Here is a 22,889-nt window from a genome sequence, read left to right as displayed (position 1 = left end):
AACTATATATCAAGTGCAGGGTAAAAAAATCCTCTCCAAAAATGTGCAAAGAATTATGATAAATAGAACCAATAGAAAAGAAACGATCATAATATAAAATTAATGAACATAAAAAGTTTACAAAATTCCAAAAACAAAATTATTTCTCTGCAGACGGAATTATTCGTTATAAATTAATACAAATTATTGAAAATAATTAACGAAATATAAAACTTAATAAGACAATAAAGACAGTAAACTAAAAAGTAATGATAAGAGTATCTCAAGTTTTAAACTTAAAAATTTACAGTAACCACTAGAATATGATAACAAAATTTGTGGTCTAATTTGTGGTGAAAACAAAAATATTCATTTTCTAACCGAAATAAAAAAGGAAAACTTCCTTGACTAAACATAATATCATATTTGTCTGTCTTGACAACTATCAAGGACTACTAGTTATGAAATCCCATTACATTTCAATTCATATATCGCATACATTAAAAAAAAAACTATTCCAGTTATATTCTGTTCCAAAATATTTTTTTAATGAAGTACAACAAATTCACCAATGTTTTACATATATTTAAAAGTTAATTCTCATTTACAGATCTTTATTTTTGTTGTTCACCGGACTGATTTTAATGATTTTTAAAATAACTTTATCAGTGTATACTTGAAACATATGGTTTCTCTTACGATAAAAACGTTAATACAGAAGAATTTCTTTATATTGCATAACGTCCTCATTTTTTACGAGGTGTAGATTCATTCTACCTGTAAAAATATAAACCGAATCGAATGAATTATGCCAACTGGGATTTTTTTAAAGAATGTTTAAGAGTTAAAATATATTTTCAAATTCTGTTGTCTGTTTTGATGGGGGCTGCTCCGTCTACGAAACTATACGCAAGTGAAACCCGAAACCCGAAAAAAATGAAACCCAACCCGTAGTTGATCTAGTAATCCCCATTATACACAAATTAAAAATATAAACTGTAATCAATCGCTCTCCCAAAAAAAAAATTAAACAGTACTTAGCAATCATAAAACATAATAAAGCATAATTACAAGTACAAAAATAACATTAGGTATTCGTATAATAATTGTAACAAGTTAAACTTTTCATTTAAATAAATTAGATTAAATCAAATATCACAACGAGAGGAGAAAAATTATCAGTTAAATAAATTATATACTGGGGTATATACACGAGATTCATCCTCTCAACAATTTCAAAAGGGATTTAATCAGGAAAAAGAGAAAGTAAAAATCATTAAAAGGATATACCGGCAATCATGTACATAGTACATGATTTTTTTTTTGTGGAAAGTCTTGTAGCCTAAATCCATGGTTCGGTTATACATGTAGAATAACATGCCGCCGCAAAACAGCCACAGATTTTTATTAGTTAATATTTTCCTCTGAAAAAGTTTACACAATCAACATGAAAGAGATATTAACATTTTTCAGGTTTGTATTTATTCTGTTTTTCTTCAGAATTTAAAGACCTGCTAAAGAAGAGGTAGGGTGATAAAGAATAATCTCTTCATCCATGGAAATGCGTAGGTACGAGTATAAAAACGCATTTAAACGAACTATAACTCGTTCAAATCATTACTGAAGGTAGATTTAACTAATTATTATTTATACTGTAAAAAAGCGGAGGAAAATTCATAGAATATATCAATCTATAATGAATATCACTTGTTTTTATAAACTAAATCTTTAAAAATTAAAGCTTAATAATTATATTATTAAAAACAGTTGTAAACAGTAAGATTGTCATAAAACATAGAAGCAATTCATATATTATTTATTTAGTTTAAAGGGTAATTTCGACATGAACAACGAGAACTTCGAAGGAATGCGGTCATACTTCGTTCAACATCGCACAAATTATCTAAACCGACTTTACACTCCTAACAACCAAAATCACTGTTTACTGAAACCACAGAGTTTATAATTAGTTCACGAATAATACTCGAAAGCATAATTGGGATAAATATGCAGCTTATTATTTGAGAGTATATTCAAGAATATAACTTGACTAATTTATTTATGTAATAATAAACCCATTCTTTTTCCTAATTCCTGAAAACGAAATTCTGGAGTTAAATAATGAAAAACCAATCAGTTATAGCAGTAGCAATAACGTGGAATATAATCTAGCTACTCCATACACTTAACTATCGCTATAAAAAATATAATTTTTATAGTGAAATTCATAATATAATCAAGGCAATTAAGGCAATCAAGGCTTATTAAGGATAAAAACGAGAAAATAAATTGTCAATATTAGCGTCGCTTAATAAAGTATAAATTACAAAAAATAGTATTTTGAATAGTAAAACAATTAAAATCGTCTTCTTTGGCAATATAACAAGGTATGTAAAATTCTATAATAAAAAATATATAAAAAGAAAAAAACTACGCAATTAAACATAAAATATAGTTTCCTCAACGATACAAGAACTAAATACATATTACAATTCTACGCTTAATACAAAAATAACCATGAACACGGTAGTACCCAAATAATTTGTAGAAATAATTGCAAGGCGATGTCGTAATAAAAAAATATCCTGCTCTTTTCGTTATAACTTACTTTCTTATCTATTAAACAACAGAATTACTTAACAAGGTCTTTATTAAAATCACTTAGTAATTTAAAGTAGGGAAATAAAAGTATTACAATTTGTAAAAAAAGTGAACAACCCTAGATGTCTCTGCAGGTTAATTTAAGGATTTTTTGAGGTCCTAGAATCCAAAAATAACAAATCTACTTTAACAAAATTCTGGATGTAATACTTGTGTGCGTGTATATGTGTCGGCCATATATTTGGCATTATCAAAGGAACGATTTAAAATTCAATCATAGGATTTGGTGTGGTAACTTCTGCAAGAGTGATTCTATTAAATTTTTGAACAAATCGAATGAGGTGGGGATGAGATTTTAAATGAGCGCTATCTCTCGAATGAGAATGACGTTAATAATGACGAATAAAGTTTTACTCGTTTGTTTTGGTGAAAAAAAAAACTTTTTTTTATATTTTTTTTAATATTACTTTTGTTTACATCCGCATCAACAATTAAGCGACTTATCAGTGTGTAATGTAACGGTACCGGTAAATGTGTAGTCTTGAACAAACTCAAGCCGACCATTCCTGAGATGTGTGGTTAATTGAATCCCAACCACCCAAGTAAACGGCATATACGATCCTGTACTAAAATCCAAATAAAAGTAACTACTTTTATTAAGATTTGAACCTGAGAACCTCGACATCAGCTGACGAGCCGAGTTTTTCACTAGACCAACCCGGCGGGTTGGTTTTTTCTTCTTTTTTTTACAAAAGCATACCGAAAAAGTTTTATAAATTTTGTTATATTTCGACTATTCCAAACTCTTACTTTAACAAATAGGAGTAAGCAAAAAGGACTTTTAAAAAGTAAATAATTTTAAACTTTATCGATTCGAAAGGGTTAAATTTCAATCTTGTAGAAAATCCCGGAAAATATCAATAACATCATTGCCAACTTTCTTTACTATAATTTTTTTATATGAATATATTCTAAGACAAAAAATAGTATAACTAAGGCAATGGCGTATTTTTTAACAAAAGGTAACTTCTATCAGAGCTTTTAAATAAAGATAAATTTTATTGAAATCATTATTCAATTCGGTACTATCGCCGAAAAACATAAAACCAAATATACTAGCGAACAAATACACTAGCAAGGTGGCCTAGATATTACGTAGACCTCGCTTCGTTCGTTGGCCGTAGTTCAATGAACTACTGTTGATCAATAAATGCTAAAGAATTTGAATTAAGACTTAAACAGAAAAATTCACGACTAAATTATTTTTTTCGCCCTCTACATAGTTATTCTTATAAAAATATGAAATCTAAGGTTTACATCTTTAACTATTAGAACTGTTAATTAATAAGCGGAATTAAGCAAACTCATTTAAGCAGTCTCGATAAAAATTCTGACATATATTAATTACGGTTTCTTTTTTTGCTATTTACCCTCTAATTTTTGTCCATCGAAAACTTCTACAATAACCATGCCATGGTTATAATAACAGCATAGGGAAATGAAAGTACTATAATCTGTCAAAAAAATAAACAACCCCTAGATGTCACTGCAGGTTAATTTAAGGTTAGTTTATTAAATTACAACAAAAAAGATTACGAAACACGGGGTTTAATATCAGAAAAAATCTTATATATAAAAGTATGCCCGTGGAATTTATTCGCTACAAAAATACATATCAGATGAATAAAGATTAGACAAACACTTCTAGATGCCGTGGAAACCCCGATCTCCAAAAAAAAAAAAAAAATTTTTAAAACTTTGCAATACTAACGGCAAAAAGAAACTCAATTAACGGAGAAGTAATTTCTTTCTTATCGATCATAAGAAAGGTTTGTTATCAATTAAAAATTTCAAATTGGTTTTCTTACAATAGTTGTAAGAAATCTTTTTAATTAATTATTTTTATTCTTTTAAAATTATTTCCCTTTAGTTATTTTAATATGTTCATAATCTGTAAGTGAATTAAAAATGTTCCACAGTGGAACGCCATTGAAGTTTCCTGCTGAAAAGTATAAATTTTTTGACAGTTTCATCTATTTTTAAGTTTACTATATTTTTTCAAATAATTATTAACCAGATGGTAAAACCCTGCTCATAACAAAAAAAACCTTCGCAGGATAACAAAATTGAGAAATTCGCATCATCATAAATATAAGAAAAAGAATGAAAAACTACTACCGAACATGAAGCAAGGCATTATAAATGCGAGGATATGTATTACTTTTTTACCTTCAAATGTTCCAAATAATTTTCTAAGTTTTTATGCGTAGGTACTTAGATCAGATAGAAAAAACCCAGATAAGTTATGCGGTAAAAACTACTCGCAACGGGACCATCTAAACAAACTCCTACAAATAAAAATCTGATGTGGACACTACATGACGCCTATTATCTATTTTTTGTACGCCTATTAAATTACGTATACAATTTTTTTTTTTAAATGAAAAGAACATAAAATTTTATTTCATTAATAACTTCTGACATTTTTCATGTTTGTTTTATTATTATTGAATCATTATATATTGTAAAACATATTTTAAGATAATGCTGCTTATTACTTACTGCAGTTAAGAAAAATTCCAAAATTCAATTTTTTTTGGATTTTGTGCTTTTTTGGACACTTTTGGTTCAGTCGATTGCAATCAAAAAGGGAGGTGCACAACTAGATGTTACAACAGTGCTACATCCAAAATTTCAACATCCTACGGCTAATCGTTTTTTTTAGTTATACGAGATACATACGTACTACGTACATAAGTCACGCCGAAACTAGTCAAAATGGATTCAGGGATGGTCAAAACGGATATTTCCGTTGAAATCTGAAAACCGAAATTTTTCGCGATCACTATAATTTCTTTTCTTCGTACAAGGAAGTAAAAAATAATCGTCGAAATCAACCTATTTGACAATAACTAGTAATAAAGTTTCAACATGTGGGTTTAAATTAAGATCCTCCTTTTTTTAGGTCAATTAACGCGACTGTTAAAAACGACATATTACCAGTTTCAGCTATATTTTTCGACTAATTATGGAGTTATCTCACAAATTTACGCCTGAGATCATAAAAAAAAAGTTCAATATATACACTGGTAAAACAGTTCCACCGTTTACAGTTTTAAACGACTATCTAAACGCTTACATACAGAAAGTCACGAATCGGTTATTTTAACAGGAGATTGAAATTATAATTTTAAGTTAAGTAATTTTTGGGTATTAAAAGTGTAAATTAAAAAAACTGTGTCCAAACATATAAACAAACAGCATATAGATTAAATTAAATCAGATTTAATTTTTAGCGTACAGGAGTATTTCAGTAGTTTTCATTTATAAAACGGCTCTTTTGACCTACATATAAAATTAAAAAAATTCAGACGATTAGAAGAATCAAATCGCCTGCAGGTTTAAAGGTTGTAACCCGTATTCAGGTAAAATATTATGCAATAGGTAAAATAATATTATAAACGGCCTTGATGCGGCATCATTCACAACCCGAACAGCTGTGCCGGTCTAGTCCAACAACTCGTCGGTATATAACTAATTACTACGCTATAGTATTCAGCAACACAGGTCAATTGAGGTCAAAGCAACCTCCAGGCACAGAAAATGAAAGTAATTTATCTAATCTAAAGAATTTGCAATCTATGCAAATCAAATTTACTTTCTACAAAGCAAACTTAATGAAAATTCTAAAAATAATTTATCAAACATCAAATGAATGTAATTAAAATAGTAAAGAACGGAAAAACGTTTCTATCATATACAATCGAAAAAAAAGAAAACTATTAAAAAATATTTTGCGGTAATTTTGTTTTATCTTCAACCTTTGTCGATGGACTGTTATTCAATATTACGATCTTACTTTTATCGTGTAAAAGGAAAACGGGGGCATGATTCCCAGTACAATTACATATAAATGGTACTGATCACCAGTTGATTAATAATTAAAAGTTACACAAAAGTTCTTTATTCAGTTTGGACTACTCACGGTGTTACTTTTTTTAAATTGTTTGTTTATTCTCTACTCTATAAACACAGTTTTATTTTTATATGTAGTCTTTGTTTATCTTTACTTTAGTTCTAGATATTAAATTTCTATAAACGTTTCTTGACAGTTCGTTTAGTTAATCTACAATTTACCATGACCGTTCAAGAATATTTCAATTTAACTTGAATAAAAGAAATTAAACGTGTAACGACTCGTTTCTCACTGTATAAAGAAGTTGTTAATAAAATAACTTACAACAAAATAGACTTTAATTTTAGTTTATGTAATGCATTTTTCTTACTTATTAGTTGGGTCATTATAATAGTTCCAAATTAGCCTTCTTTCCTTAACCGAATTATAGAAATACTTTTTGAAAACTCAAAACGTTTTTGATAATCAAAATATTTACAACCAAGCGACTTTAGATTTGTAATACACAATATTTTTTTTTTATATTTTTTATATGTAATATCAAACAATTGCCAACATATTTTGTTAATATTCATTTATGTTATGAAATTGTCTAATTTTTATACCTTCCCGACTACAACAGAGATTATGGCCGAGATGAACCGCTGCCAGAAGCTCATCACTGAATGAGTCCACTCGTCTCATGCCACGGTTCCTTCTTTGAGTCGATCGTTCTTCTTCACATCATCTGATGTGCCTTTTCATCGATAAACTGATATTTCCCAGTTCAGAAACTGAGGTTCTAAGTAAAGATCTAATCTCTGTAAATTCAGAAAGTGATGTACAATAATTACGGATAGTGTCAGGCTAATAAAACTGGGTCTTCTAGCAGACAGTACAGCATGTGGGGAATTTGCTCCCTATAACTTCTTTAATTAACACATCAAAGGTGCATCCTATCTTATACCCAATAATAAAGGTAATAACTCGCTTAATAACGATCATATGTTAATTATAGGAATTTTTATCTAGATGAATATAATTATAGTAGATAATTATAGTAGGTAACAAATTTTAAAGCAGATTTTAATTAGCAAACAAATTTAAATTAATGAAATAATCGCAAGTACATATACTACGTTACGAATCACTTCTAATAAATCTGACACCGGGAAATAAAGCATTTTTCATTGAAAAATTAAACGACTATACAAAGGAAAATAATATGACAGATATAACAATAGGTTAAAAGTAATGAAGTCTGAAAACAATACGAAAAGCGACGAATGTTATGATCAATGCACGAATGACGAAAGGGACTAATAATAAATTTATTGAGTGAACAGTTCTTGCGTGATACTAGCTTCTAGGCGTAGGAAAAAACGGTCAAAATACACGCAGGGTATATTAACCCTGCAGGCGATATAGGTTAACGAGATAAATCTAAAATTGATAAGATATCACTTCGATGAAAACCACTATAATACAATCACTACTAGTTTAATCTGATTGAAATTTATTAAATTATTCTCCAATATTACAAACGGTAGTCGTTCACTATAAAATAATAATAATATTGGATATTAATTTAATGTAACGTAAACCTAATATTTACAATACACGATAGTGTAACATAATAATGTTTACCAATTAAATATACAAGATAAACTTACAATAATTGCTATCAAGGTTTAATTAACAAAATAATAATAATAACAACTTTAATTATGTTAACGTGACCAAATTATCAAAAAGAAGAAAATAGAGAAGTTGTAATGAAAACGATATAACTATTAATCTGTATTTAAATATTCATAATATTTAAAAGGGATGTAATTTTATTAAAAATAATAACAGTGGCAACGACGCTGCTAAACGTACCGGCATCGAATACAAATTAAAATGAAACCTTTCCACCAATAAACTTGAAAATGTTTACCCTAATTAAGAAAATAAAAAATGTCAAATTTATAATATATGTGAAAAGTATAGAATTGCTCCTACTCCGATAGCGCTTACCTAGAGAAGATTTATAAAAAAAAAAGAAAAGTAAATTAAGTCCATAAGTAGAAACGGTAAATAGTTACAAAAATTCATACAACTCCATTCTTATAGCGCAGGAGCATTATTTTACTATTCCTATAATAAGGGTTTAAATCTACTTCCATCTTGATACAAAATTATTTTAAACAAAATTTTAAATTGTTACATTGAAACATCCAAAAGTTCACTGAAGACCTATTTTTAAAGGCGTAGGTGTAATCGAAGTTCCCTTTAATTTTTTTCAGAGCTGCGCGCACAAAAATCAATTGTGGCCAAAGAAAATATTAGAAATCAATTTGTACAACTTTTTATTGTCATTACATATATATGTATCAATTATACAATACATTAATATATGTATACATAATAAACGAAAACAATATTAAGTAACTTGTTTTATTTTAATTAACATTTTTCTTAACTTTTTATACTTCTGGGTTTGGCAGAAATCCATTCTTTGTAAACTCCATTTGTATATACTTCTTGACCGTTGACTAAACGTAATTTAATTCTCATGTCACCCAAGTGTTCATTTTCGAATCTGTTTCGGCATTTTGTTTTTATGGAACTCACAACAGAAAATCCACGTTCGCAGTCTGCGCTGGATGCTTGAAAAATTCCCTTAATGTTATATAGAAAGGAAAGGTTAAAAAATTCAAGGTTCGTTTGGACAAAGATTATCGCTAAAATTCTTGAATAATCTTAGTTAGTTTTCTATGTAACCGTAAATTTCAATTCTGAATATTAGTTCCACATTTTATCTACATCAACGATTTTATTTGTCATAAATTCTGAATATTTTTGGAAAGCTGTATTTTTTTGTTTTCCGAAATGTTTCCCCAATTTATAATAATTTCATTATCAAATGCTTGCCAAACTTTCAATTCTTCATCTGGAAATCTACTCTCAAAATGCAAACAATCGTGCAATTAATCGAATCGTAGCTAATGTATCAATATCATTTCGACTTTCCGATAATATTTATCTTAAAGTGTCACTCCAAAAGATTTCATATCCCAAATATTGAGTTTTTCGTTTGTTAATTTTAATTTTTACTACCGATGAGCATCAACAATTGTTAAATCACTTTTTTTCAGATATTTTCAGAAGGATGTAAGCTCGTCTAATACATGTTTTCCTTAAGAAAGCCACGGTGTACGCTACTCCGCAGTCTGAACTAAACCTATAATTGAATATACCTTAAATATGTACAACAGCTGACTGTAGGTGCGCGGGAAATAGATTTCTCTGTGCAATCTATATTGCGCATCTATCTATATTGGGCAGATTATCTCTAAAATCAATGATTTAAGAGGTAAGCTGCGCATAATAAGCTGTGCATTGTGCGCAGCTTAACGAGAACTATGGGTGTAATGACCCTAACACTTCAATAATAAGAAAAAATTGATCCCGTCCTAATTTCTCGCTATTTTTTTCTAGAAATTCTCTATTTGAGGGTTTTGTCAAGCCAATAATTTAAAATGTAAAACGTTTTTTGAATTTTAAATCTTATTTTGTTAAACGATGATTTTTATGAAAATTTCTTATAATTATTTTTTTGCTTGATGAATTCATCACAGAAGCTTATAAATGAGAATATGGAAATCTAATTTTGCAGCGTATGAAAATTATTTATCTCCGGTAAATTTCTTCCAGTGTTATTATTTTCATTGATATTATATTGCAAAAGCTAAAAACCACAAAAAAAGTTTTACAAAGCCAACAGAACCACAAAAAAAGTTTTACAAAGCCAACCTCTTTTCACTACTGCACCCAATGAATTATTCACCCAATCATTTGATATTTTATATTTAGTTAACAGTATCAAGCTACCTAACAAAAATGCTACGGAATTAAATCTTATCATATTAGATTAAAAGTGTCCCCGAGATACAAAGCCAAATAAAGGCCCCGATATACGTATAATTATAAAAAAAAATCCTTTGCACTCAGAAGGGAGTTCGATATTTTTATCGATTTACTTACCATATTACATACCAGAAATATAAAATTATAATGTTTTAGTAATGATAAATAAAATATTATTTGAAAAATATATTTTCTAGATACTTAAATCTGTTAGAATCATACAAATATTTATATCGTTTGGGGTCACGGATATTTGGCATTTATTATAAAACATTCGGAAACATCTCATACGTACGATACCTAAAATAAAAGAAATTCAAAAATAATGATCCTGAGTACGCTAAGCTCTGTACTAATAAAATCCGAAACTGGTTACATCAATCTGTAAAAATGTTTAGTTTCACGTATTATGTACAATAATAAAAAAAAGTAAACAAGCGTTAATACTATAAAAAACGGTCTTTTTATACCAATAAATAAACATAAATACAAAACTACGTCTACAACATTAACGGAAGATAAACTTTTTCATCAATTAAAATCGAGGAATATGCAAAACAAGATTAGAGAAAATAAACTCATAAAAGTACTTTTTGTTATATAATATTTTACTAACTGTTACTATTTTCAGAATAGCTAGAACGCTAAAATTTCCGTTCGAGACTTTTCGAAAAGATCAATCAAATTTTTATTAACAATTTCTACGAGGGTTAATTAAAAGAAGACTGAAAAAATTATAGAGGCCGGAACAAACTAGAAATGTGAATTCTGATAGGTTATATATATATATATATATATATATATATATATATATATATATACATAAATATTAGGCAGTATTAGGCAATTATCCGATGTAGAAAAATTGAACTGAAAAGTATTATTTCTATAAGTTCACTGCATAAGCAAAACTTAATGTTACCGCCTTATCCTGTACAGAACAATGCCAAGATATCAGCTTCAGATAAGATACTTATGCTGTACACATTAACAAAATATTTTAATAAAAAAAAAAAAGTAAATCTGAGAATAACCATATTTAAGTTACATAACGTTAAATATACGAATTCACATTCTAAAATGCGATTTTTAAAATAAAACATCGGGTTGAATTTATTTAAATTACCTGAAATTTGTTATAAATTAAGTTAATTTCTATGGTTATCTCTGGTTTCGGAAAATAAAGCTAACGAAGATTACATCCAAGTCAAGGTTTATAAACTACCGTTAAAATACTATTATTAACCAAACAGAAGCGCTTACGATTTTAAAAAAAAATTTCAATCAAAAATAAAAATCATTTCTCCTTGAAATATAAGCTTTGTACAGAAAAAAAATCCAACCCTTCTGTGGGAGGGAGTAAAAACAATGTTTAAGAATATGGCAATAATCGATTTTCCACCACCATTTCTTCTAGCCGACCGATTTTCATCATGCTAAAAAAATTTAAAACTAAAAGAAATAGAAAAATATTACGTAGAATATTTCTACGATGACTGAAACGTTATAACCAAAAACGCAATGGAAAATTCATCAAACAAAATATTTTTTTCTGAAACTAATTACTAACAATTTTTTTTAAAATTTATAATTAAAAATTTCCCTAATAAGTACAAAATTTCCCGATCTCATTTGTGGGTTCAAATGTATTGTACAGACGTACAAGATTGTTATAAACCGATATGAATAATTGTGTGTGTATCCTTTGCATACACACACACACACACACACACACTCAGTGTGAGAGGGGGAGAGAGAGATATTAAAATATGGAAACGGCTATATATACATTTCAAAACTACGGAATACTAAGAGGTAGAAACAAGTGCGAATCACATAGTTACAAAATTACTACTCTACGGTATGATTAAAATATTTGTCCGCTATATTGAATCAAAGTGTTTTTTTTTTTTTTCAAGTAGGAATGTTGAGATGTATACAAGATTTTAATGTAAGCTTTTATGAGATAAACTATAGCAAAAACCGTTTATTGACAAACGCCTTTGTTTTCGAGTTAAGCTATCGAAGCTGCAAAAACGGAAAAACGAGGTAAAACGCCCCGTGGTAACTTTTTTTATTACCTTCAAAATTACATCCAATAACAAACTTTAAACAGTTAATTAATCACCCAAACATTAATAACAACCTTCACGATAACAATAGTAATATAATAACTATGATATAATAATAAAAATGTAATTTTTACAACATTACAACTTTCTCGATTTTTAATAAAATAATACATTATTCTATAAACGTTTCTGGAATTTTTTTTTAATTAGTAATAGTTCAAACGCCTGTATTTTCTTTAGTCTTCCGCAATCAAAGAGTACTTGATTCACAGTAACTTTTACAAAAAAGAAGAAAAACGAAATATATAAAAATGTTTAACATTTCTTTCTTAAAAAAAAAATAATAATAATACAATAATAATAATACAAATAATAATAATAATAATGGAGTTCGGGCGTATGCAAGGATTTTGCAATACCGGGCCTCCCAATTCCAATTTTCTGAGAATAAAAAACAAATTACAAAAATAATAATAAATTATAAATAAATATTACTGCATAAAAAATTACTGAATACTTACATATAAGTAAAGCAATTGGCAGGACTATTTTCTGACAACACAATGTTGGCCAATAGTTTCTACTCATTGTGCGTTAGCCTGAAAAACAAAATCATACTAATAATAATTTACATTGCATTTAATTAACGCTAATAATGACAGCAATTATTTAATAAATATTACAAAGTTCAAATTTTCATTGTTGATTATCAATAAATACGATTTTCATACATTCTAGAAAAAATAAATGAAAATTAGAAATGAAATCGCTGGGCCATAACAACTTGATAAAAATATTGTGAACATGACGGAAGCATCATTTTCTCGTAGAAGTATGACGTCAAATTCGGTAACGCGTGAAAAATGCCTAACGTGAACGGATTCAAACCTATATAAAAGTTTAAAACATTATCACTCTGTTAAGTGACATTTTAATCTCATTCTGTGATCGATCTTTTGGTAGATCGTTCCTTCTCCTTTCCGTAATCCTAATTCCTTTCTTCGCTGTCGTGTTGGATCCTATGAGTTTTAGACGTCCGGTGAATCTGTGATAAGGATAGGTGACAATCATTTAAGTTATTGTATCTTTAGTAAAATGTAGTCGATGGAGGGGATCTGCCTACGGACCTGGTCTGGTGGCTGGATCAAAATCCCGTTTTGGGGGGTTGAGGTACTAATCGAATGAAGCTGAGCATCCTAATCAATACCGACACTCATAAGTATCCAAAAAAGGAAGAAAATCAAACTAACAGAAAAAAGCATAAACATAAAACAATACGAAGAAAAGTGAAAATTATATATTAAAATGGTTGAGGGCAGTAAACTAGAAATTCTTTTAAATAAGGGATAAGATAAACTAATTTAAGGCTATTCTACAAATTATATGCAACTGCAGTAACTGGAATAATTATAGTTTAACTATATTTGAAAGGAATAATGGTAGAATAACCATCGAGACTAAAACCAGACCTCCTTTTTGTATACGTTCGAATATTTTTTTAGACACAGTTATAATCTTTTTAAATGCAATAATATCTCGTGAAAAGATATAGCAAAAAATTATTAAAAATTAAATAAAGCATCACTTTTTTGTTTAATTAAAAAAAAACTTATGTAAAAAGGAAGTGCTACGCTACAGTAATTGGAAGAAAATGGTAAAACAAACGCTCAAAAATCGTTTACAAAAATAAAAATCTGGAACAACAAGCGCACCCAATTGTTAAACTAGCGTTATTAATAACGTTAGTTTTGCTAAATTTATGTATAATATCAAATTATAAAAAAAATAAATGAAAATAAATACAAAACAAAATCAAAATATGAAAAAGTTGTGTTAACAACAAAGCAATACAAGTAATTATAAAATAAAGCAAAAACCAAAACGTCATATAAATATTCGCTGTGTAAAGTACAATTCAAAAATAATCAAATTTTGACGAAACGTATAATAACGCGTTTTGAAACATGATGATGGAATAAATATTCCGAAGTAAGTCTTTATAATAAAAGTTTAATAAAAAAAAAACACAAACCAGATAAAAAAAGTATGTAAATTTTTTTATTATCAAGAAATAGCCGATTTGGAGTAAATATAATAGAAGAAAAATATCCTTACTGGGAATCTAATACGAACCGGTTTATATTAATATGGAAAGCGATTAATTAGTAACAAGTATTAAATTCTTACAAGTTTTTAATCGAATTAAGTAGTAACATAGTGCACTAATTAGAAGTATGTCACGTAAAGAATAATACTTACATTTGTTTTATAGTAACTAATTACAAAACCACCGAACAAATCCGACATCCAAAAGTAGAAAGGATTAATCAAAATTCTTAAATAAAATGTTAAAACACATAATGAATTTCAATAAACTTTGCGTTACACTTCTCGAATATATTGAATAAAAGACTACATACAATTTTTTTTATGATGAAGACTAAAGCCAAGTAAAAATCGATTATATGATGAAACTATTCATAGACTTTTAGTTGAAAGATAAAAAAACCCAACGTCGGCAATTGAAACGAAAAGATCATTCATCGGACGGATTTTAACTACAATACTGAGTTAGCGCATAAAATTATTTTAATTAAGTTTCTCAGGCATACGCAAAATTTCTTTCAGCGTAAACAGTATTATCATTATGTGAGAACAATATTTCAAATATCCGAAGTGTGAAATTTTTAACTGACTTGTTACATGATAAATTCTCATGGAAAAAATCAATTTCTTTAGACAAAAATTAAATTACACTATTTCATAATGTGAAGCATCATAATTAAACCGCTACGTTTGTCATCAATATTAAATATTATACTTACAGTAAATGGGTGAATTGTCACCCATCTGAAAGTATGTATGTATGTGTGTGCTTTAAACGTAATCGAACATAAAAATAAAAAAAACCGTAGTGTATTTTATATTATAAATGTTTAATTAAAAAAACTTACAGAAAAGGAAGGGCTACGTTACAGAAATTGTTAAAAATAATAAAATGAACGCTCAAAAATCGTTTAAAAAAATAAAAATCTGGAATAACAAGCGCAGCCCGATTATTAAACTAGAGTTATCAATAACTCTAGTTACTTTTGCTAAACTTATGTATAATAATAATACTAAATTATAAAAAAAAGATGTGTTAACAATAAAGCAGAACACGAAAGTAATTATAAAATAAAGTAAAAACTAAAACGTTATACAAATATTCGCCGTGTAAAGTACAATTCAAAAATAATTAATTTTGTTTAATAATCAAATTATATTAGGATTTAAATTAAATTAATAATCATATTTTATGCTATGGAATTCGTCAGCTTGACAACGAAGGTGAAAAATTAATTGCCAACAGTGACGTACGGTAAGAAATTCACGGTTAAGATTTCTAGTTGTGACCAAGTGTACAATTGCGATGAGACCGGGTTAAATTTGAAGGCAATAAAATCCTGGTGTCTGTCTAGGTTTGAAAGTTGTGCACCTGTTTCAAAATAATAAAAAAAGAACGAATTAGGGTTGTTGCGTGTTCTAATGGTGGAAGTCATACGATACTTTTGTTTGATATCAGAAAATGTGGAACGTCGAGAGCGCTTAAAAATTTTAATTTGATCTGTTGCCTATGACAAAATATTTTTCTCACAGGAACGCGCATGGATGACCAAGAAATTTTCGAAATAGGTTTCAAGAGTGCTTTGTTCCTCAAATTAGAAGTCATCTAAAAAATAAAAATCTGATGTGGACACCACATGACTTCTTCCTTGTACGCCTATTAAATTACATTTACACTTTTTTTTTTAATGAAAAGTACATAAAATTTTATTTCATTAATAACTTCTCATATTTTTTCTATTTTTTTTATTGTTATTATTGAATTACTATTTATTGAAAAAAACTTTTTTACAATCAGAGATTAATAATTATTAATAAATCAACATATTTAAATTAAAAAAAGGAGAAATAGGATTAGAACCGATGTGCCTTTCCCTTGTAAAATCCAAATATTTCATTACTTAAACTTTATTGGCTATAACTCTGGAAAAATTAAAATGAAAAAAGTATCACTTATGATACATCGTTGAAAAGCTCTCAATGAGGACTTACTACTGTAGTAAAGAAAAAGTTCAAAATCCAAAAAATTTGGATTTTAATGTCGATTGCAATCAAAATAGGAGGTGCACAACTAGATGTTACAACACTCCTAAATCCAAAATTTCAATATCCTACAGCTAATCTTTTTTGAGTACGCGAGAAACGTACGTATAGACGTCACGCCAAAACTAGTTAAAATGGATTCAGGAATGGTCAAAATGAAGATTTCCGTTGAAATCTGAAAACCGAAATTTTTCGCGATCACAACACTTCCTTTACTTCGTAAAAGGAAATAAAAATCTACCAGAAAAAGTCCTACTGGTGCTAGGTCCGGTTGCACACTGAAACACCTGACAATACTAATACCCATATAACTATGTTTATTCCGGCAAGCACCTCCTCTGTAACTGAAAGTTTAAAACAACATTATAGAAAAACATTTCTGAAAAATCTGAAGTTTTGTAAGAGAGATGCAAGTTCAAAAATTTTGGAAGAACTATGCAATTAAAGACACTATATTTAATGTCTCAGAGAAGTGGAATAACATTCCGCAACAAACGCTAATATCATGCTGGACTAATTTTAGGCAATATTATCAGAAACTGGCAGCAGCTTTTCTGCTGATAAAACGAAAAACAGTAATTTTGCATCAGAATTTAAAGAAGTATGCCAGAATATACCTAGGATGGATATCTGACGAATGGAATGGACGAGAGAAAGACACAAATAATGTCGCGTACGAATTTTAAGCAAAGGAAAAGTCGTCACTTACGTGAAATATAAACACGCATTTATTGAAGAAACAGAGAAATTTAGTGAGAAAGCGTTGAGATGCAAGTTATTCAAACACAATTCATTTATCTGATAGATTTTTTTCTGATTTCCCACGAAGAGGTATATTCTTACATATTCTTTTTTGGAGAGCCCATTCCCCCTCCAATTCTACTGAAACTTTACAACCCTTTTAACGAACGTTCTGAGAAAATTTCAAACTTCTAGTACTTATAGAAACAAAATGGCGACTTTCAAGTAAAAACATCAATCTCTTACATAAAAGAGAATGTCCTGACTGATTTACTGACTCATAACTATTATAGGTAGAGACTTGAAATTTTCAGGGTACCTTGGTATCTTTAAGTAGGCGTGCACTAAGAAAGGATTTTGCGAAATTTTGATTTTAAGGGGTTCAAATCGATAAAAAAAACTAAATTTCGTGTTAACAGCGTTGTCTGTTGGGCGTAAAAGCAACATACGTTATACTAAATATTTTACGATTTCATTACAATGTTTCCGATATGCGTGTCCGATAGACTAAAAAACTACTGGACCGATTTACACGCGGGGAAGAAGGGAGAAAGGGAAAATCGGAAAAAGGAAATATCGAAAAAGGTAAAAAGGGAAGAAGGGGAAAATGGAAGAAATAAAAAAGGGGAAAAGGAAATGAAAAGGTAAAAGAGAAAAAGAGGAAAGAGGAAGGGGATTAAATAAATTTACTTAAAATTAAATAATATAATAAATTAAATTTAAAATAAGTAAATAATTAAATTAAAATGGAATTAAAAATTAGAATATGTAAAGCAAATAATTGAAGATGTCAAATGCAAAAAAATTGGTTGAGATTAAAAGTGTAGGTAAAGCATGGAAATGAAGTAATTCATAACATCTATCAAATAAGAAATATTAATACATCGTGTGCGCGCGCAGAGCGACAAAATGAGTGCGTGAGTGCTCCAGAAGAATGCCGCTAAATTTTACAACTGTATATCTCTGTTTAAAATAATGAAAAATGTTCATAATAAACATGTGTCCGGAAAAGGCTTTGTTTTTAAATTAGGAATAACAAATAATTTTACCACGATTTCTGCTTATCGGCAAAATGAATCTATACCGAAATTCATCGAAAACCAACTGGAATCGAAAACCGGGGAAGAAGGGAGAAAGGGAAAATCGGAAAAGGGAAATATCGAAAATGGAAAAAAGGGGAAAACGAAATGGAAAGAGAAAGGGGGTAGGGAAATGAGGGAAGAGGAGGGGGAAAGAGAAACGGAAACGGGAGAAAAACCCTCTGATCGTGACGGGAAGCGCCATAGAGCACATAACTATAGAGCACGGGCGAAGCCGCGATGGGGATGGTAGATTTGTTGAGATTGTAATAATTTTTTTGTATATATTTATTGGACTTTTATATTGAACTATTATAAGTCAGTCATAAAATGGATTGGACTAACAAATATTGATCAATTTTCTTATCTTCCTTTTTTTGTTTTCCTTTATTTAAGTTTTGGGCAACAATTCATTATTTATATATTCCTTCAGTATTTTCATAAAAGTTTTTATTTACCGTTTTATCAGAATTTAATGAAACTAAATATAATATTGTTGATTAAATACTTTTTATTTATTAAAAAAAATAAGTTTGCTATTAAAAATGCATTGCGAGTGAAGCTACATCTATATTGTCGGGAAGTGGCGACGGGTAAGCTAGTTTCAGATAAACCACATTTTTATTCATTACAAAATAGTTGGTAAATAATTAAAAAAAGATGATGTATTGTTAAACAGCTGTTTAAATGGAATAAAAAAATGAATAAATAGTCACAGCCATGAATAATAATTATCTGTGTTTAATTATTCTAGTTCTAATTATCCTTTGTTTTTAATAAATTTTACCAGGTACTTTGTAATGAATAAAAAAATTTGGTTTATCTGAAATTGATGTTTTTATCTGAAAGCCGCCATTTTGCTTCTATAAATCCTGGAGGGTTGAAATTTTTACAGAACATTTTTAAAACCTTCATTAAAGGTTCGTAAAGTTTCAACAGAATCGGTGGGTGAATGGGCGAGTGATACTAAATCAAAAGCGTACATCTTCTTCGTGGGACATCCTTTCTTTTTCCTTTTAGCCTCCCGGAATTACCGTTCAGATATTACTTCAGAGAATGAATGAAGGTGATATATATATGAGTGTAAATGAAGTGTAGTCTTGTAGTCTCAGTTCGACCACTCCTGAGACGAGTGGTTAATTGAAACCCAACTACCAAAGAACACCGGTATCCAAGATCTAGTATTCAAATCCGTATAAAAATAACTGATTTTACTAGGACTTGAACGCTGGAACTCTCGACTTCCAAATCAGCTGATTTGGGAAGACGCGTTCACCACTAGACCAAGCGAGTGGGTTTCGTGGGACATTCCGTATCTCTCGAATGGTACGAAAGATAAAATGAAACCGAACTGACGGGATTGATCGTATTACGCCAAATTCGCCTACCTGCCATAGAAGAGGAAAAAACTTTTGTGGAAAAGAAAATAACGGATTTTTTCAAAAAGTAAAAAGTGTTTATTACGAAGAATAAACACTTATAAGAATAAACAAAGTCACAAACGAAGAATAAGCAAGTCTATCTGAAATAACCTGTTATGTTTTTTTTTTAATTTTTAACAATTACTTATCCACGTAAAGTAATTCTCAACAACTTAATGTGAATAAAATTAATCGATTTTCATTTATACAGCCGATGTTGTTCTGATGATTAATAAATAAAACCTTTAATTCTCTGTATAGTTTTTTACGTGTGTAAATAACAGTAAGCAAACGACTTCAATTAAGGCTTTCCAAATTTTTTTATTTCTTATAGACTTTATTTAAACTTTAGCCAGTTATCCTTTTAATATTAATTTTGTATTATACAGAATACTCTAACATCAATGTTTTCCTCTATCGAACATACTAATTCCGAGGAAGTTCACTTTTATCCGAGTAGTTGTACGTGCATGCAAACCACCAGGCTGGTCTAGTGGTGAACGCGTCTTCCCAAATCAGCTGATTTGGAAGTCGAGAGTTCCAGCGTACAAGTCCTAATAAAGGCAGTTACTTTTATACGGATTTGAATACTAGATCGTGTGGATACCGGTGTTCTTGGGTGGTTAGGTTTCAATTAACCACACATCTCAGGAATGGTCGAACTGATACTGTAAAAGATTACACTTCATTTACACTCGTACATATCATCCTCTCATTCATCGTCTGAAGTAATACCTGAACAGTAATTCCCGGAGACTAAACAGAAAAAAAATGTAGTACATGCATGCGTTTTTAACTATACAAATAAAATAATATTTTTAAAAAATACACAGCGAGCAATTTATTTTTCCCTATGAAAATAGAGTACTGAAGTCAAATTATTGATTGTATAGATCGTAATAGCCCTGATTTCAATTTTCAATCTGACAAGCAGTAACAAACACAAAACCATTTTTAAAGTTGTAAATATTTTTGGAATTAAGAATTATACAAAAGAAAAAACTTGTATTATTAAAAATGTTAAAATCCTATCAAAACAAAAACTTCACATGACCATTTCAAATAATTATTTACTATAAATTCTAAACAATCATTACAAAAAATAAGCGAAATAATTTTTAAGGAACAGTTTCATAGTAAGAAGTATTGCATAAAATTATGCAAAGAATTTCATATTAATCATTTATCTATTCCCAATAATATAAATTCTTATAAAAAGCACTTCTAAGAGAAAAAAATAACATAATTTGAATCAATTTCAGGTAGATAAATTAATACAATAAAAACTCATTTAAAATAGGAATAAATGTCTCAAAATGTCCACGTATAAATATGGGTTAATAATTTATCAACATGTTTACCAATAATTTTAGTACATAATACTTCATTAGCAGTATTAATGTTAGAAAATAATGATAAAAACCAATTTTCATAAAATAATCGAAAACTGTAAATGTTTTTACAATTATAACAGCTTTTTCATTCACTTCACCTTGCAACATAACAAAAATGAACTTAAACCATTCGCTGAAAACAAAAAGTAAATTCAATGAATTAAATAAAATGAATATAGAGAAAAAAAAATTAAGTAAAAATTGTTAAATTTGAAGACAAGTACACCACCACACATCAAATAGCAAAATCTTACCACGATAAACAACCTGAAGGACAATCTATTATCAACCAACTCAATGCTATTTTTACAGGAATTAACAATTTACAAAAAACGAAATAAAACAATAACTTCTGATAAAACTACCAAGCAAACAGTAAGACATGTATTCCGTTGGGCCCGAGTCAAACGACTCCAGTAATTTTCCTTCATCATTTAATACCCTCACTAAAAATGAGAATGTTCGACATTCTTCATTCAACACGTTAAATCTTTAACCCATTAAAATTACTTTCTCGTTGGAGTACATTAACATCAGCCGTAAATAACGTTTATATATTATTTTTTAAAAGAGCAATCACAAAATTTTATTCTAGGATTACAAAAACGATCCGACCTCTTCAAAATATTTTGATACGATGTTGTATGGCATATCAGCTGACTGATAATCGCATTATCTACACGATACACAATTTATTTTATCAAAATATAACCTCTTACACTAAAAACAATTTGTAAAAATAATTTATGAAAGCAATATGCAACTTACCTTCACGGTTTTCAAGGTAAAACAAAGTTCCAATAAGAACTTCCGAATAAATGTTTATTGAGTAACATTTGAAATCGTCTAGATCCGCTGGATCTAGTAATACACAGTCTGCCACACAAATAACACGTGGGAGCTAGGCTCCTAGTAATATAACTTCAAGAATATAAAACAAAAGCTTTAGAATAAAAGTTTATATTAACTTCAAATGCGTCAATAGTATATTTCCACATACTAATATAAAATGACAACAGAAAAAATAAACAACAAACGCATACCGCATCACCGTACCGTACTTCACCGATGCATACATACGACACCGCGCAACTGAAATGATAATCGAACAGTCAGAGTAGCCAACCTAAAACAAAATTATCGTACGTTAAAAATATGTGTCCATAAAAATAATTCAAATATTTTCTTCGTGTATTAAAACTTTAAAAATTTTCTAGCTAATTAGTGCGGAGAGACCTGAACATCAGAAAAAAATTGTTTTTTAAAAATTTTCAAAACGTTGTCAATGGAGTAAAAGCAAAGTAAAATCTGTAATATTATATTAAGTCTCAGAGTTTGTTTTTATGTGAGTTTTACTTTTCCGGAGTAATGTCAATAATTTCCAAGCCTATATGGAAACGAATGCTAGTTTTAAAGCTATTTTTTTTTTTTTTAAGTACATATACCTTATGATGTTTTCAAAAGTATATGGTAATTTTGTCCTCCCTAATATACTACCTAATTTCACCCCCTTCGGTATCCCTACATGGTTATTACAAATATATATTTCTTTAAATGTAAAGAACACATATTTAAAACGCATTAAAATATATTTTTTTAATTTTTGGTCATTAAAAATAATTTAATCTTGACCAAATGTAAAAAAA

General features: G+C 28.8%; 1 protein-coding gene across 10 annotated transcripts in view; it reads right to left on the bottom strand.

The window, feature by feature from the left end:
* The window catches only part of Piezo (piezo type mechanosensitive ion channel component), a 481,248-nt gene extending 458,930 nt beyond the window's left edge, over positions 1 to 22,318 (bottom strand). For all 10 annotated transcript variants that reach the window (XM_075356335.1, XM_075356333.1, XM_075356336.1 and 7 more), the window contains exons 1-2: positions 22,012 to 22,318; positions 12,981 to 13,058 (exon numbers count right to left, since the gene is read on the bottom strand). In XM_075356335.1, coding sequence (XP_075212450.1) covers positions 12,981 to 13,047 — 67 coding nt within the window. In that variant the 5' untranslated portion in view covers positions 13,048 to 13,058; positions 22,012 to 22,318. The remainder of the gene's footprint in view (positions 1 to 12,980; positions 13,059 to 22,011) is intronic.
* Positions 22,319 to 22,889: the final 571 nt, after the last annotated feature.

Source organism: Lycorma delicatula, chromosome 2 (assembly GCF_047948215.1).
Source record: "Lycorma delicatula isolate Av1 chromosome 2, ASM4794821v1, whole genome shotgun sequence".
In the NCBI taxonomy this organism is placed as follows: Eukaryota; Metazoa; Arthropoda; class Insecta; order Hemiptera; family Fulgoridae; genus Lycorma; species Lycorma delicatula.
Note: the sequence above shows the minus strand (reverse complement) of the source record. Positions and strands in the feature narration are given on the sequence as shown.